The 17,886-nt window shown below is 42.4% G+C and overlaps 1 protein-coding gene across 31 annotated transcripts in view; it reads right to left on the reverse strand.

Moving 5' to 3' along the window:
* LOC118372694 (brain-specific angiogenesis inhibitor 1-associated protein 2-like) overlaps positions 1-17,886 on the reverse strand; it is a 163,095-nt gene that overhangs the window by 27,984 nt on the left and 117,225 nt on the right. For 30 of the 31 annotated variants that reach the window (XR_008137182.1, XR_008137178.1, XR_008137181.1 and 27 more), the window contains exons 6-11: positions 16,730-16,882; positions 14,700-15,002; positions 11,615-11,782; positions 11,000-11,069; positions 9,130-9,331; positions 8,623-8,691 (exon numbers count right to left, since the gene is read on the reverse strand). Coding sequence is in view for 8 of the 31 variants with exons in the window: in XM_052519775.1 (XP_052375735.1) it covers positions 8,623-8,691; positions 9,130-9,331; positions 11,000-11,069; positions 11,615-11,782; positions 14,700-15,002; positions 16,730-16,882 (965 nt within the window). In the remaining 23 variants the exon portion in view is untranslated. The remainder of the gene's footprint in view (positions 1-8,622; positions 8,692-9,129; positions 9,332-10,999; positions 11,070-11,614; positions 11,783-14,699; positions 15,003-16,729; positions 16,883-17,886) is intronic. The other variant, XM_052519776.1, reaches the window with a different exon arrangement.

Raw genomic sequence — 17,886 nt, forward strand, 5'->3', positions numbered from 1 at the left:
TACTTCACCTGAACGGTGTAGTACTGGCTAGGATATTATCTACTTACATCACCTGAACAGTGTAGTACTGGCTAGGATATTATCTACTTACTTCACCTGAACGGTATAGTACTGGCTATGATATTATCTACTTACTTCACCTGAACGGTGTAGTACTGGCTATGATATTATCTACTTACTTCACCTGAACGGTGTAGTACTGGCTAGGATATTATCTACTTACTTCACCTGAACGGTATAGTACTGGCTATGATATTATCTACTTACATCACCTGAACGGTATAGTACTGGCTATGATATTATCTACTTACATCACCTGAACGGTGTAGTACTGGCTAGGATATTATCTACTTACTTCACCTGAACGGTGTAGTACTGGCTAGGATATTATCTACTTACATCACCTGAACGGTGTAGTACTGGCTAGGATATTATCTACTTACTTCACCTGAACGGTGTAGTACTGGCTAGGATATTATCTACTTACTTCACCTGAACGGTATAGTACTGGCTAGGATATTATCTACTTACTTCACCTGAACGGTGTAGTACTGGCTAGGATATTATCTACTTACTTCACCTGAACGGTGTAGTACTGGCTAGGATATTATCTACTTACTTCACCTGAACGGTGTAGTACTGGCTAGGATATTATCTACTTACTTCACCTGAACAGTGTAGTACTGGCTAGGATATTATCTACTTACTTCACCTGAACGGTATAGTACTGGCTATGATATTATCTACTTACTTCACCTGAACGGTGTAGTACTGGCTAGGATATTATCTACTTACTTCACCTGAACGGTGTAGTACTGGCTAGGATATTATCTACTTACTTCACCTGAACGGTATAGTACTGGCTATGATATTATCTACTTACATCACCTGAACGGTATAGTACTGGCTAGGATATTATCTACTTACTTCACCTGAACGGTGTAGTACTGGCTAGGATATTATCTACTTACTTCACCTGAACGGTGTAGTACTGGCTAGGATATTATCTACTTACTTCACCTGAACAGTGTAGTACTGGCTAGGATATTATCTACTTACTTCACCTGAACGGTGTAGTACTGGCTAGGATATTATCTACTTACTTCACCTGAACGGTATAGTACTGGCTAGGATATTATCTACTTACTTCACCTGAACGGTGTAGTACTGGCTAGGATATTATCTACTTACTTCACCTGAACGGTGTAGTACTGGCTAGGATATTATCTACTTACTTCACCTGAACAGTGTAGTACTGGCTAGGATATTATCTACTTACTTCACCTGAACGTACTGGCTAGGATATTATCTACTTACATCACCTGAACGGTGTAGTACTGGCTAGGATATTATCTACTTACTTCACCTGAACAGTGTAGTACTGGCTAGGATATTATCTACTTACTTCACCTGAACAGTGTAGTACTGGCTAGGATATTATCTACTTACTTCACCTGAACGGTGTAGTACTGGCTAGGATATTATCTACTTACTTCACCTGAACAGTGTAGTACTGGCTAGGATATTATCTACTTACATCACCTGAACGTACTGGCTAGGATATTATCTACTTACATCACCTGAACGGTGTAGTACTGGCTAGGATATTATCTACTTACTTCACCTGAACAGTGTAGTACTGGCTAGGATATTATCTACTTACTTCACCTGAACGGTGTAGTACTGGCTAGGATATTATCTACTTACTTCACCTGAACAGTGTAGTACTGGCTAGGATATTATCTACTTACTTCACCTGAACGGTGTAGTACTGGCTATGATATTATCTACTTACTTCACCTGAACGGTGTAGTACTGGCTAGGATATTATCTACTTACTTCACCTGAACGGTGTAGTACTGGCTAGGATATTATCTACTTACTTCACCTGAACGGTGTAGTACTGGCTAGGATATTATCTACTTACTTCACCTGAACGGTGTAGTACTGGCTAGGATATTATCTACTTACTTCACCTGAACGGTGTAGTACTGGCTAGGATATTATCTACTTACATCACCTGAACGGTGTAGTACTGGCTAGGATATTATCTACTTACATCACCTGAACGGTATAGTACTGGCTAGGATATTATCTACTTACATCACCTGAACGGTGTAGTACTGGCTAGGATATTATCTACTTACATCACCTGAACGGTATAGTACTGGCTAGGATATTATCTACTTACTTCACCTGAACGGTGTAGTACTGGCTAGGATATTATCTACTTACTTCACCTGAACGGTGTAGTACTGGCTAGGATATTATCTACTTACTTCACCTGAACGTACTGGCTAGGATATTATCTACTTACTTCACCTGAACGTACTGGCTAGGATATTATCTACTTACTTCACCTGAACGTACTGGCTAGGATATTATCTACTTACTTCACCTGAACGTACTGGCTAGGATATTATCTACTTACTTCACCTGAACGGTGTAGTACTGGCTAGGATATTATCTACTTACTTCACCTGAACGTACTGGCTAGGATATTATCTACTTACATCACCTGAACGTACTGGCTAGGATATTATCTACTTACATCACCTGAACTTACTGGCTAGGATATTATCTACTTACTTCACCTGAACGTACTGGCTAGGATATTATCTACTTACTTCACCTGAACGTACTGGCTAGGATATTATCTACTTACATCACCTGAACGTACTGGCTAGGATATTATCTACTTACTTCACCTGAACGTACTGGCTAGGATATTATCTACTTACATCACCTGAACGTACTGGCTAGGATATTATCTACTTACTTCACCTGAACGTACTGGCTAGGATATTATCTACTTACTTCACCTGAACGGTGTAGTACTGGCTAGGATATTATCTACTTACTTCACCTGAACGGTGTAGTACTGGCTAGGATATTATCTACTTACTTCACCTGAACGGTGTAGTACTGGCTAGGATATTATCTACTTACTTCACCTGAACGGTGTAGTACTGGCTAGGATATTATCTACTTACTTCACCTGAACGGTATAGTACTGGCTAGGATATTATCTACTTACTTCACCTGAACGTACTGGCTAGGATATTATCTACTTACTTCACCTGAACGTACTGGCTAGGATATTATCTACTTACTTCACCTGAACGTACTGGCTAGGATATTATCTACTTACTTCACCTGAACGTACTGGCTAGGATATTATCTACTTACTTCACCTGAACAGTGTAGTACTGGCTAGGATATTATCTACTTACTTCACCTGAACGGTGTAGTACTGGCTAGGATATTATCTACTTACATCACCTGAACAGTGTAGTACTGGCTAGGATATTATCTACTTACATCACCTGAACGGTATAGTACTGGCTAGGATATTATCTACTTACTTCACCTGAACGTACTGGCTAGGATATTATCTACTTACTTCACCTGAACGTACTGGCTAGGATATTATCTACTTACTTCACCTGAACGGTGTAGTACTGGCTAGGATATTATCTACTTACTTCACCTGAACGGTGTAGTACTGGCTAGGATATTATCTACTTACTTCACCTGAACAGTGTAGTACTGGCTAGGATATTATCTACTTACTTCACCTGAACGGTATAGTACTGGCTAGGATATTATCTACTTACTTCACCTGAACGGTGTAGTACTGGCTAGGATATTATCTACTTACATCACCTGAACGGTGTAGTACTGGCTAGGATATTATCTACTTACTTCACCTGAACGGTGTAGTACTGGCTAGGATATTATCTACTTACTTCACCTGAACGGTGTAGTACTGGCTAGGATATTATCTACTTACTTCACCTGAACGGTGTAGTACTGGCTAGGATATTATCTACTTACTTCACCTGAACGGTGTAGTACTGGCTAGGATATTATCTACTTACTTCACCTGAACAGTGTAGTACTGGCTAGGATATTATCTACTTACTTCACCTGAACGTACTGGCTAGGATATTATCTACTTACTTCACCTGAACGGTGTAGTACTGGCTAGGATATTATCTACTTACTTCACCTGAACGGTGTAGTACTGGCTAGGATATTATCTACTTACTTCACCTGAACAGTGTAGTACTGGCTAGGATATTATCTACTTACTTCACCTGAACAGTGTAGTACTGGCTAGGATATTATCTACTTACTTCACCTGAACAGTGTAGTACTGGCTAGGATATTATCTACTTACTTCACCTGAACAGTGTAGTACTGGCTAGGATATTATCTACTTACTTCACCTGAACGTACTGGCTAGGATATTATCTACTTACTTCACCTGAACGGTGTAGTACTGGCTAGGATATTATCTACTTACTTCACCTGAACAGTGTAGTACTGGCTAGGATATTATCTACTTACTTCACCTGAACGGTATAGTACTGGCTAGGATATTATCTACTTACTTCACCTGAACGGTGTAGTACTGGCTAGGATATTATCTACTTACTTCACCTGAGTACTGGCTAGGTATTATCTACTTACTTCACCTGAACAGTGTAGTACTAGGATATTATCTACTTACTTCACCTGAACAGTGTAGTACTGGCTAGGATATTATCTACTTACTTCACCTGAACGGTGTAGTACTGGCTAGGATATTATCTACTTACTTCACCTGAACGGTGTAGTACTGGCTAGGATATTATCTACTTACTTCACCTGAACAGTAGTACTGGCTAGTACTACTTACTGGCTAGGATATTATCTACTTACTTCACCTGAACGGTGTAGTACTGGCTAGGATATTATCTACTTACTTCACCTGAACGGTGTAGTACTGGCTAGGATATTATCTACTTACATCACCTGAACGGTGTAGTACTGGCTAGGATATTATCTACTTACTTCACCTGAACGGTATAGTACTGGCTAGGATATTATCTACTTACTTCACCTGAACGGTGTAGTACTGGCTAGGATATTATCTACTTACTTCACCTGAACGGTGTAGTACTGGCTAGGATATTATCTACTTACTTCACCTGAACAGTGTAGTACTGGCTAGGATATTATCTACTTACATCACCTGAACGTACTGGCTAGGATATTATCTACTTACATCACCTGAACGGTGTAGTACTGGCTAGGATATTATCTACTTACTTCACCTGAACAGTGTAGTACTGGCTAGGATATTATCTACTTACTTCACCTGAACAGTGTAGTACTGGCTAGGATATTATCTACTTACTTCACCTGAACGGTGTAGTACTGGCTAGGATATTATCTACTTACTTCACCTGAACAGTGTAGTACTGGCTAGGATATTATCTACTTACATCACCTGAACGTACTGGCTAGGATATTATCTACTTACATCACCTGAACGGTGTAGTACTGGCTAGGATATTATCTACTTACTTCACCTGAACAGTGTAGTACTGGCTAGGATATTATCTACTTACATCACCTGAACGGTGTAGTACTGGCTAGGATATTATCTACTTACTTCACCTGAACAGTGTAGTACTGGCTAGGATATTATCTACTTACTTCACCTGAACGGTGTAGTACTGGCTATGATATTATCTACTTACTTCACCTGAACGGTGTAGTACTGGCTAGGATATTATCTACTTACTTCACCTGAACGGTGTAGTACTGGCTATGATATTATCTACTTACTTCACCTGAACGGTGTAGTACTGGCTATGATATTATCTACTTACTTCACCTGAACAGTGTAGTACTGGCTAGGATATTATCTACTTACTTCACCTGAACGGTGTAGTACTGGCTAGGATATTATCTACTTACATCACCTGAACGGTGTAGTACTGGCTAGGATATTATCTACTTACATCACCTGAACGGTATAGTACTGGCTAGGATATTATCTACTTACATCACCTGAACGGTGTAGTACTGGCTAGGATATTATCTACTTACATCACCTGAACGGTATAGTACTGGCTAGGATATTATCTACTTACTTCACCTGAACGGTGTAGTACTGGCTAGGATATTATCTACTTACTTCACCTGAACGGTGTAGTACTGGCTAGGATATTATCTACTTACTTCACCTGAACGTACTGGCTAGGATATTATCTACTTACTTCACCTGAACGTACTGGCTAGGATATTATCTACTTACTTCACCTGAACGTACTGGCTAGGATATTATCTACTTACTTCACCTGAACGTACTGGCTAGGATATTATCTACTTACTTCACCTGAACGGTGTAGTACTGGCTAGGATATTATCTACTTACTTCACCTGAACGTACTGGCTAGGATATTATCTACTTACATCACCTGAACGTACTGGCTAGGATATTATCTACTTACATCACCTGAACTTACTGGCTAGGATATTATCTACTTACTTCACCTGAACGTACTGGCTAGGATATTATCTAATTACTTCACCTGAACGTACTGGCTAGGATATTATCTACTTACATCACCTGAACGTACTGGCTAGGATATTATCTACTTACTTCACCTGAACGTACTGGCTAGGATATTATCTACTTACATCACCTGAACGTACTGGCTAGGATATTATCTACTTACTTCACCTGAACGTACTGGCTAGGATATTATCTACTTACTTCACCTGAACGGTGTAGTACTGGCTAGGATATTATCTACTTACTTCACCTGAACGGTGTAGTACTGGCTAGATATTATCTACTTACTTCACCTGAACGGTGTAGTACTGGCTAGGATATTATCTACTTACTTCACCTGAACGGTGTAGTACTGGCTAGGATATTATCTACTTACATCACCTGAACGGTATAGTACTGGCTAGGATATTATCTACTTACTTCACCTGAACGTACTGGCTAGGATATTATCTACTTACTTCACCTGAACGTACTGGCTAGGATATTATCTACTTACTTCACCTGAACGTACTGGCTAGGATATTATCTACTTACTTCACCTGAACGTACTGGCTAGGATATTATCTACTTACTTCACCTGAACAGTGTAGTACTGGCTAGGATATTATCTACTTACTTCACCTGAACGGTGTAGTACTGGCTAGGATATTATCTACTTACATCACCTGAACAGTGTAGTACTGGCTAGGATATTATCTACTTACATCACCTGAACGGTATAGTACTGGCTAGGATATTATCTACTTACTTCACCTGAACGTACTGGCTAGGATATTATCTACTTACTTCACCTGAACGTACTGGCTAGGATATTATCTACTTACTTCACCTGAACGGTGTAGTACTGGCTAGGATATTATCTACTTACTTCACCTGAACGGTGTAGTACTGGCTATGATATTATCTACTTACTTCACCTGAACGGTGTAGTACTGGCTAGGATATTATCTACTTACTTCACCTGAACGGTATAGTACTGGCTAGGATATTATCTACTTACTTCACCTGAACGGTGTAGTACTGGCTAGGATATTATCTACTTACATCACCTGAACGGTGTAGTACTGGCTAGGATATTATCTACTTACTTCACCTGAACGGTGTAGTACTGGCTAGGATATTATCTACTTACATCACCTGAACGGTGTAGTACTGGCTAGGATATTATCTACTTACTTCACCTGAACGGTGTAGTACTGGCTAGGATATTATCTACTTACTTCACCTGAACGGTGTAGTACTGGCTAGGATATTATCTACTTACTTCACCTGAACAGTGTAGTACTGGCTAGGATATTATCTACTTACTTCACCTGAACGTACTGGCTAGGATATTATCTACTTACTTCACCTGAACGGTGTAGTACTGGCTAGGATATTATCTACTTACTTCACCTGAACGGTGTAGTACTGGCTAGGATATTATCTACTTACTTCACCTGAACAGTGTAGTACTGGCTAGGATATTATCTACTTACTTCACCTGAACAGTGTAGTACTGGCTAGGATATTATCTACTTACTTCACCTGAACAGTGTAGTACTGGCTAGGATATTATCTACTTACTTCACCTGAACAGTGTAGTACTGGCTAGGATATTATCTACTTACTTCACCTGAACAGTGTAGTACTGGCTAGGATATTATCTACTTACTTCACCTGAACGGTGTAGTACTGGCTAGGATATTATCTACTTACTTCACCTGAACAGTGTAGTACTGGCTAGGATATTATCTACTTACTTCACCTGAACGGTATAGTACTGGCTAGGATATTATCTACTTACTTCACCTGAACGGTGTAGTACTGGCTAGGATATTATCTACTTACTTCACCTGAACGGTGTAGTACTGGCTAGGATATTATCTACTTACTTCACCTGAACAGTGTAGTACTGGCTAGGATATTATCTACTTACTTCACCTGAACGGTATAGTACTGGCTAGGATATTATCTACTTACTTCACCTGAACGGTGTAGTACTGGCTAGGATATTATCTACTTACTTCACCTGAACGGTGTAGTACTGGCTAGGATATTATCTACTTACTTCACCTGAACGGTGTAGTACTGGCTAGGATATTATCTACTTACTTCACCTGAACGGTGTAGTACTGGCTAGGATATTATCTACTTACTTCACCTGAACGGTGTAGTACTGGCTAGGATATTATCTACTTACTTCACCTGAACGGTGTAGTACTGGCTAGGATATTATCTACTTACTTCACCTGAACGGTATAGTACTGGCTAGGATATTATCTACTTACTTCACCTGGAGCTTCTCCTTCTCACTCTCTGGCAGCACACGTGTGTAAGAGAAGGGGAACCAGCCACGCCTGAGGGGAGAAACAGGTAAGATGAGTTAAGATGAAGACACATGCTGGAAACTACATTAGAACTGAATCCTCTTGAGATCTGCGGTTAACTCTTGACTTCTGTGGAAATCACGCATTGATGTTTAACCAAAGACTTGCGCAAAATCCTCAGTTCTGAATGTCAGTCTACAGGTTCATATGCAGCACAGGAGGTTGGTGACACCTTCATTGGGGAGGACGGGCTCGTGGTAATGGCTGGAGCGGAGAAAGTGGAATGGTATCAAATGCATCAAACACATGGTTTCCATGGTTTCCATTGTTTCCATGGTTTCGATGCCATTCCATTGACTCCGTTCTAGACATTATTATGAGCCGTCCTCCCCTCAGCAGCCTCCATTGATATGTAGTACTGAACACACAAGCTTTCATTCCATGTATGTGTGACAGACAGACACTTACATCTTGTTCTTCTCGTTCTCCCCGTAGTGCCATCCGTCACGGGCCTCTGGGACCAGCAGGGTGATGATGTCTCCCTCAGAGAAGCTGAGCAGGGTGCTGTTGTCTCCGGCCGCGTGGGAGAAGATGGCCTGGACACGGGCACGACCGTTCTTCTCCAGCCCCGCTGCCATGGAGCTAGACCTGGGCAGGGTACGGGTCTCACCTGGGGCCGGGGTGGAGAAGAGGGACATCAGTGTCACGCTACACAGCACAATGTGGCTCCTGGAAGATTTTTTACTAAGGAAGATGCTATGTTAGTTGCTAACTTGGTTACTAAGACTAGCTGATTCACAGCGTCATTGTTATTCCCATCTGCTTTGAGGAGATGAACCTGTTTACGTGACGCTGGCAGTATACGGTTCTCTTACCAGACAGTAACAGTATACAGTTATCTACCAGAGACTAGCAGAGTTAGCTTAAGTTCTCTTACCAGACAGTAACGTAACAGTATACAGTTATCTACCAGAGACTAGCAGAGTTAGCTTAAGTTCTCTTACCAGACAGTAACGTAACAGTATACAGTTATCTACCAGAGACTAGCAGAGTTAGCTTAAGTTCTCTTACCAGACAGTAACGTAACAGTATACAGTTATCTACCAGAGACTAGCAGAGTTAGCTTAAGTTCTCTTACCAGACAGTAACAGTAACAGTATACAGTTATCTACCAGAGACTAGCAGAGTTAGCTTAAGTTCTCTTACCAGACAGTAACAGTAACAGTTATACAGTTATCTAAGTTCCAGAGACTAGCAGAGTTAGCTTAAGTTCTCTTACCAGACAGTAACGTAACAGTATACAGTTATCTACCAGAGACTAGCAGAGTTAGCTTAAGTTCTCTTACCAGACAGTAACAGTAACAGTATACAGTTATCTACCAGAGACTAGCAGAGTTAGCTTAAGTTCTCTTACCAGACAGTAACAGTAACAGTATACAGTTATCTACCAGAGACTAGCAGAGTTAGCTTAAGTTCTCTTACCAGACAGTAACAGTATACAGTTATCTGCCAGAGACTAGCAGAGTTAGCTTAAGTTCTCTTACCAGACAGTAACAGTATACAGTTATCTACCAGAGACTAGCAGAGTTAGCTTAAGTTCTCTTACCAGACAGTAACAACAGTATACAGTTATCTACCAGAGACTAGCAGAGTTAGCTCTTACCAGACAGTAACAGTATACAGTTATCTACCAGAGACTAGCAGAGTTAGCTTAAGTTCTCTTACCAGACAGTAACGTAACAGTATACAGTTATCTACCAGAGACTAGCAGAGTTAGCTTAAGTTCTCTTACCAGACAGTAACGTAACAGTATACAGTTATCTACCAGAGACTAGCAGAGTTAGCTTAAGTTCTCTTACCAGACAGTAACGTAACAGTATACAGTTATCTACCAGAGACTAGCAGAGTTAGCTTAAGTTCTCTTACCAGACAGTAACAGTATACAGTTATCTACCAGAGACTAGCAGAGTTAGCTTAAGTTCTCTTACCAGACAGTAACAGTATACTAGTTATCTACCAGACAGTAACGAGCAGAGTTAGCTTAAGTTCTCTTACCAGACAGTAACAGTATACAGTTATCTGCCAGAGACTAGCAGAGTTAGCTTAAGTTCTCTTACCAGACAGTAACAGTATACAGTTATCTACCAGAGACGAGCAGAGTTAGCTTAAGTTCTCTTACCAGACAGTAACAGTATACAGTCTACCAGAGACTACAGTTATCTCTTACCAGACAGTAACAGTATACAGTTATCAGAGTTTAGCTTAAGTTCTCTTACCAGACAGTAACAGTATACAGTTATCTACCAGAGACTAGCAGAGTTAGCTTAAGTTCTCTTACCAACAGAGGTCTTGTTCTTGGCAGGCTGGGGCCTGCGGACGGGCAGGGTATTGGAGTAGTGCTCACTGACCTGCATAGAGATACATGCATTACCTGTATATTATCTACATGACCTGTATATTATCTCCATACAGTGAGTGAGTGAGTGAGTGAGTGAGTGAGTGAGTGAGTGAGTGAGATTATAGATAGATAGATAGATAGATAGATAGATAGATAGATAGATAGATAGATAGATAGATAGATCAGTAGACAGTTTATTAGGTACACTACCCCATTCATGAAAATAGATCACTCCTACAGACAGTGAGTCACGTAGATGTGGCTTGCTTTATAAAGCAGGCAGGCAGGCATCGAGGCATTCAGTTACTGTTCAATTGTACGTTAGAATGGGCAAAAACAAAGTGACCTAAGCGATCACCAATCACATTGCTTGTTTTGACCCAGTGTAGAAACAACAGTTACAGAATCATCTGCATCCACTTGAATATTAACAGACACACATTTACATAACATTTTAGCATTAGCAGACACTAAGATGGATCCCTGGAGGATATCAATTGTACAATATACGACCAGTATATATACTACCTATGTAATTATGTGTTCTGTGCTGACCTGTCTCTGGGTGGGGGCCTGTCCCTGGGGTAGGGAAGGGGCCTGGGGGGAGGAGGGTCTTCCTTGGAGCTGGGAGACTGACACCCCCCCCTCTGTCCAGTACTCTTCCTCTCCGTGGAGTCCTGTTGTACCGTTCACCATGGAAATCCCATCTGAACCCATCAGCCTCTGGAAACACGGAATATATACATTCAGAAACATGCACTACAGCAGGGATCATCAACTACATTTACCTGCAGGCAACAACAAAATGATTGAGCGCATGATCAGTGGGCCGGAACATGATCGGTGGGCTGGAACATGATCGGTGGGCCGGAACATGATCGGTGGGCCGGAACATGATCGGTGGGCCGGAACATGATCGGTGGGCCGGAACATGATCGGTGGGCCGGAACATGATCGGTGGGCCGGAACATGATCGGTGGGCCGGAACATGATCGGTGGGCCGGAACATGATCGGTGGGCCGGAACATGATCGGTGGGCCGGAACATGATCGGTGGGCCGGAACATGATCGGTGGGCCGGAACATGATCGGTGGGCCGGAACATGATCATTTGTAGACGGTAAATTTGACGGGCCACCAGTTGGGGAATTGTGCACTACATGACACATTAACAACAGTAGTATACTGTACATACATTCATATACAGTCTGGTATCTATAGTGTGTGTAGGAGAAGCTACAGTATATTCATATACAGTCTGGTATCTATAGTGTGTGTGGGAGAAGCTACAGTATATCCATATACGGTCTGGTATCTATAGTGTGTGTAGGTTGTGTAGGAGAAGCTACAGTATATCCATATGGTCTGGTATCTATAGTGTGTGTAGGTTGTGTAGGAGAAGCTACAGTATATCCATATACAGTCTTGCGTTCAATGTTTCGTCTAGAACAGGGACAGGCTACTTATGATGGGGGTGGGGCCAGATCAAATATGATGGGGGTGGGGCCAAATCAAATATGATGGGGGTGGGGCCAAATCAAATATGATGGGGGTGGGGCCAAATCAAATATGATGGGGGTGGGGCCAAATCAAATATGATGGGGGTGGGGCCAAATCAAATATGATGGGGGTGGGGCCCATATAAAATCTTAACTCATCATCAACACCTCTGCACCCACCCCCGCACCCACCCCCGCACCCACACATGCAGCAACTTTGTGAGCAAAATATTTTAGCGGCCCCCCTCTTGACAGTAGAGAGAACTTTTAGAGGTCATTTCCTGCAATTCTTCACCTTCTGCCAAGGAGCATAGAGACGATTTAACCAGTTTGTTGACTGACTTTCTGGGGGTTTATTCAGAAAGTGAAATGATGGATAAAAGCTTTTGGCAAAGATCCAGTTAGAGAATGAATATTCAGACAGAGGTGTTGTTTATAGGTCATATGTAAAGCCTCCACTTCTCATCTTACAAAACGAGTTTAATACCTAATTAATACGCTGCATCATTAAAAGTGTAATATGTAAATGAGTAGTTTAGTTTCCCCACTGAGGGCCAGGAGTCTTTGGCTTACAGGCTGATTTAGTCTGTTTACTCAGGAAGCAGAGACAATTTATTCACAGACACACTCGCCTGAAATCCAAGCTTAAATTAAGAGTATCAATTAATTTGTTGTAATTAGGTGTGTATTCTCTACATTTCTTATATACTCATATTATTATTAGCCCTTAAACGACTTAAACTGTTGAAACGAAATCAATTTCCAGACTGCCCCAATGTCACGCCCTGGTCGTAGTATTTTGTGTTTCTCTTCATGTATTTGGTCAGGCCAGGGTGTGACATGGGTTTTTGTATGTGGTGTGTAGCTTAGCCATATTCTTTGGTTGTATTGTGGGTGATTGTCCTGAGTCTGTGTTAGTTTGCACCAGTTAAGGATGTTTCGGTTTTCACTACGTTTATTGTTTTGTAGAGTTTGTGTTTTGGATTCGTGTTACGTTGTGTGATTAAACATGGATCGCAATATACACGCTGCAGTTTGGTCCGACTCTCCTTCACCACATGAAAACCGTGACACCCAACTCGGGTTGCTTGAAAAAATATTTTGGGTAGCATTTATACTTTTTAAACTATAACAATATTTAAATGAGCTCCTAATGCATTTCAAATGGGGGAGGAAACGGGCCATAGACTTGAATGGTAAAACATGTCATTTCTATTCATCTCCTCTTTCCCTGTTTAAACTGTCAACTCCAAACTGACCCAAATTAGATGCATTGCATTCAGATAACGTTTATACTTCCTGAAACCATTTTTAAAATGTCAATAAAAGCTCCCTAGGCTTGAATGGGAAGTATTTGGATTAGTCTCTGATCTTAAACCGGTTAAGATATCAATGTCAAACTAATGTTTGTTCAGAGATGGTCAGACTGACCCAACTTAGATTGCACGCATTCAGATGTAATACTGTTTATATATTTTTCAAATGTGCATACATTTACATGGGTTTGAATGAGAACCACAGTAATACAGTGGTAGGTATTTAAAATGGTCCTGCTCCTTGGCCAAATAAGCTACAGGCACCAAACCAACTTTCACATGTTCAGGCTATCAATTGATCCTTCATAAGCTAGCATGCACACCACATTTTCTTCAGGATATGGACTTCTAGAGTTATGTTAGAGTCTGTTCTGTCGTCTTCAAAGATATTGTATGCTTCCACTCACCGCCTGGTGCCCCAGCCCCACCACTCACCGCCTGGTGCCCCAGCCCCACCACTCACCGCCTGGTGCCCCAGCCCCACCACTCACCGCCTGGTGTCCCAGCCCCACCACTCACCGCCTGGTGCCCCAGCCCCACCACTCACCGCCTGGTGCCCCAGCCCCACCACTCACCGCCTGGTGCCCCAGCCCCACCACTCACCGCCTGGTGCCCCAGCCCCACCACTCACCGCCTGGTGCCCCAGACCCACCACTCACCGCCTGGTGCCCCAGCCCCACCACTCACCGCCTGGTGCCCCAGCCCCACCACTCACCGCCTGGTGCCCCAGCCCCACCACTCACCGCCTGGTGCCCCAGACCCACCACTCACCGCCTGGTGCCCCAGACCCACCACTCACCGCCTGGTGTCCCAGCCCACCACTCACCGCCTGGTGCCCCAGCCCACCACTCACCGCCTGGTGTCCCAGCCCACCACCCATGAAGACAGCCAGTTCTGGGGGGACAGGGAGTGGCTGAGCCCCGGGGATGGGGTCAGAGATGACCAGGTTGGACAGGTTAGACTTGGAGGTGTTCAGGGGGCTGGAGCCCCCCATGGTCAGGGAAGCGGTGCCCGTGCTGGACCCGGAGCCCATCTGCTGGGCTAGGAGCATGGCCCGCTCTGGTAGCTTGTTGGGGTCTGAACAAGCCTGCTGCCATACTGGGATCTTCTGGGTCAGCAGGTCTTTACCCTGGACAGATAGAGATCAATCAATAAGTCAACACACACCAGATGAGGCTATAGACAACAGTCATTGATTAGTGTAACACATGGAAGCTATAACACACAACTACGATTTAGAGATCTACTTCTCTAGACGGAAGCTATAACACATGACTAAGATTTAGAGATCCACTTCTTTAGATCCTTGTCGTCTTGACTACAACGTCTGCCACACCAAGCTCTTCTGATCTAACACACATCATCACCTTGAAGATCTCCAGTCATCTTTCATGGTAACTTTCACTCTCCCTCCAACATTCCTGTTCTGTTCCTCTCTTATATTCCCTCTCTCTCTGGGTTCCAAATGGCTTTCTATTCCCACCCTACTTTGTATGGGCTCTGGGCTAAACTAGTGCACTATGTAGGGAATAGGGTGTCATTTAAGAGACAGCCTCTATTCAGCCCCATTCATCCCAGAGAGCAGAGCACCTTCCCTGTGTGTCCGTGTGTGTGTGTGTGTGTGTGTGTGTGTGTGTGTGTGTGTGTAGAACCAACCAGGCTGCACCAATGAGTCCCAGGTGACTCAGACCACAACCTCGTTGCTTCGCTGCGGCAGCTGTACTCGCACTCTCTCGCTCGCCAGTCTCTTACTCACTCCGTCTCTCTGTGTGTCTCTCTCTCTCTCTCTCTCTGTGCATCTCTCTCTTTCCCCTCTCTCCGAGAGGACTCTTCAGCACAGCCTTTGAGCTCTTCCCACACACACCCCCGTGCTGATTAAACCACTGGACTCCATGTTCTAGAAATGGTCAGCAGCAATGTGTGTGTTTGTACGTACTTGTCGCCCCGTCCGCCACACACACACACACCCTCCCTCCTTAGTGATCCCAGGAAACAGCTGCACTAACACCCACCCATCCACCCACACCTGTACAACCTCTTTACATATCCTCCTCTCCTTAACGTTTCTCAGGAAATACGGTATTATTCATATGCAGCAATGAAATAGACTATGAATATTATATCAACTGGATCTATCATGAAGCCAGAACATCTCCTAACAGCCTGTCATATATTATGTCCCAAATGGTAATCTTTCAAAGAGGGCCCTGGTCTAAAGTAGTGCACCACATAGGGAATAGGGTGCCATTTGGGATGATACCTTAATCAGTTTTGACAAATAGAGTTGTGATGAGATGACCCCAGGCCAAGGTCACAGAGTTATATATACACACTTTGCACATTATTCCATTGCAAATCTACCATTCCAGTGTTTTACTTGCTATATTGTATTTACTTCGCCAACATGGCCTTTTTTTTGCCTTTACCTCCCTTATCTCACCTCATTTGCTCACATCTTATATAGACTTGTTTATACTGTATTATTGACTGTATGGTTGTTTTACTCCATGTGTAACTCTGTGTTGTTGTGTGTGTCGAACTGCTTTGCTTTATCTTGGCCAGGTCGCAGTTGCAAATGAGAACGTTCTCAACTTGCCTATCTGGTTAAATAAAGGTGAAATAAAATAAATAAAACACACACACACTATATCTATAAATATTGTATACATAGATTATATTACAGAGAAGTATAGGCTTATCATTCAGTTATATGCCCATTATAAACAGCAGAAAATATTATTTATTGCACCATTGAGACAGACAGATACCAAACCCATGCATTTTACATTGCTACCTGGACAACAAACCCCCCTCCCCCCACCACCACCCCACAGAGCCAGTTGTGTTAACCCTTACCTTGCCGTGGTAGGCGCTGCTGTTCTTGGCCACAGCACACTGTCTGTCCACCAGGAAACAGTACCTCCTGCGCTCCTCAGACAGAGCAGTCTTGTAGCCCTCTGCTATGAAGGTGTCCAGTTCACTCTGCTTACTACTGATGGTCTCCACAAACTACAGGACAAAACACAGGAGACAAGAGGTGAGACAGTGGCCCTCCAAAACACACCTTTATATGTTAGGACAATGTCAACTGTATTGTAAACAGCGATTGTGCACCTGTGTGTGTTGATAATGAACTCCGTAATAACAGTGGCAGGTCTTTCTGTGTGTTGATAATGAACTCCGTAATAACAGTGTCAGGTATGTCTGTGTGTTGATAATGAACTTCGTAATAACAGTGTCAGGTATGTCTGTGTGTTGATAATGAACTCCGTAATAACAGTGTCAGGTATGTCTGTGTGTTGATAATGAACTCCGTAATAACAGTGTCAGGTATGTCTGTGTGTTGATAATGAACTCCGTAATAACAGTGTCAGGTATGTCTGTGTGTTGATAATGAACTTCATAATAACAGTGGCAGGTATGTCTGTGTGTTGATAATGAACTTCGTAATAACAGTGGCAGGTCTTTCTGTGTGTTGATAATGAACTTCGTAATAACAGTGGCAGGTCTTTCTGTGTGTTGATAATGAACTCCGTAATAACAGTGTCAGGTATGTCTGTGTGTTGATAATGAACTCCATAATAACAGTGTCAGGTATGTCTGTGTGTTGATAATGAACTCCATAATAACAGTCAGGTATGTCTGTGTGTTGATAATGAACTCCATAATAACAGTCAGGTATGTCTGTGTGTTGATAATGAACTCCATAATAACAGTGTCAGGTATGTCTGTGTGTTGATAATGAACTCCATAATAACAGTCAGGTATGTCTGTGTGTTGATAATGAACTCCATAATAACAGTCAGGTATGTCTGTGTGTTGATAATGAACTCCATAATAACAGTCAGGTATGTCTGTGTGTTGATAATGAACTCCATAATAACAGTGTCAGGTATGTCTGTGTGTTGATAATGAACTTCATAATAACAGTGTCAGGTATGTCTGTGTGTTGATAATGAACTCCGTAATAACAGTGTCAGGTATGTCTGTGTGTTGATAATGAACTCCATAAT

This window comes from Oncorhynchus keta, chromosome 5 (genome assembly GCF_023373465.1).
Source record: "Oncorhynchus keta strain PuntledgeMale-10-30-2019 chromosome 5, Oket_V2, whole genome shotgun sequence".
NCBI lineage: Eukaryota > Metazoa > Chordata > Actinopteri > Salmoniformes > Salmonidae > Oncorhynchus > Oncorhynchus keta.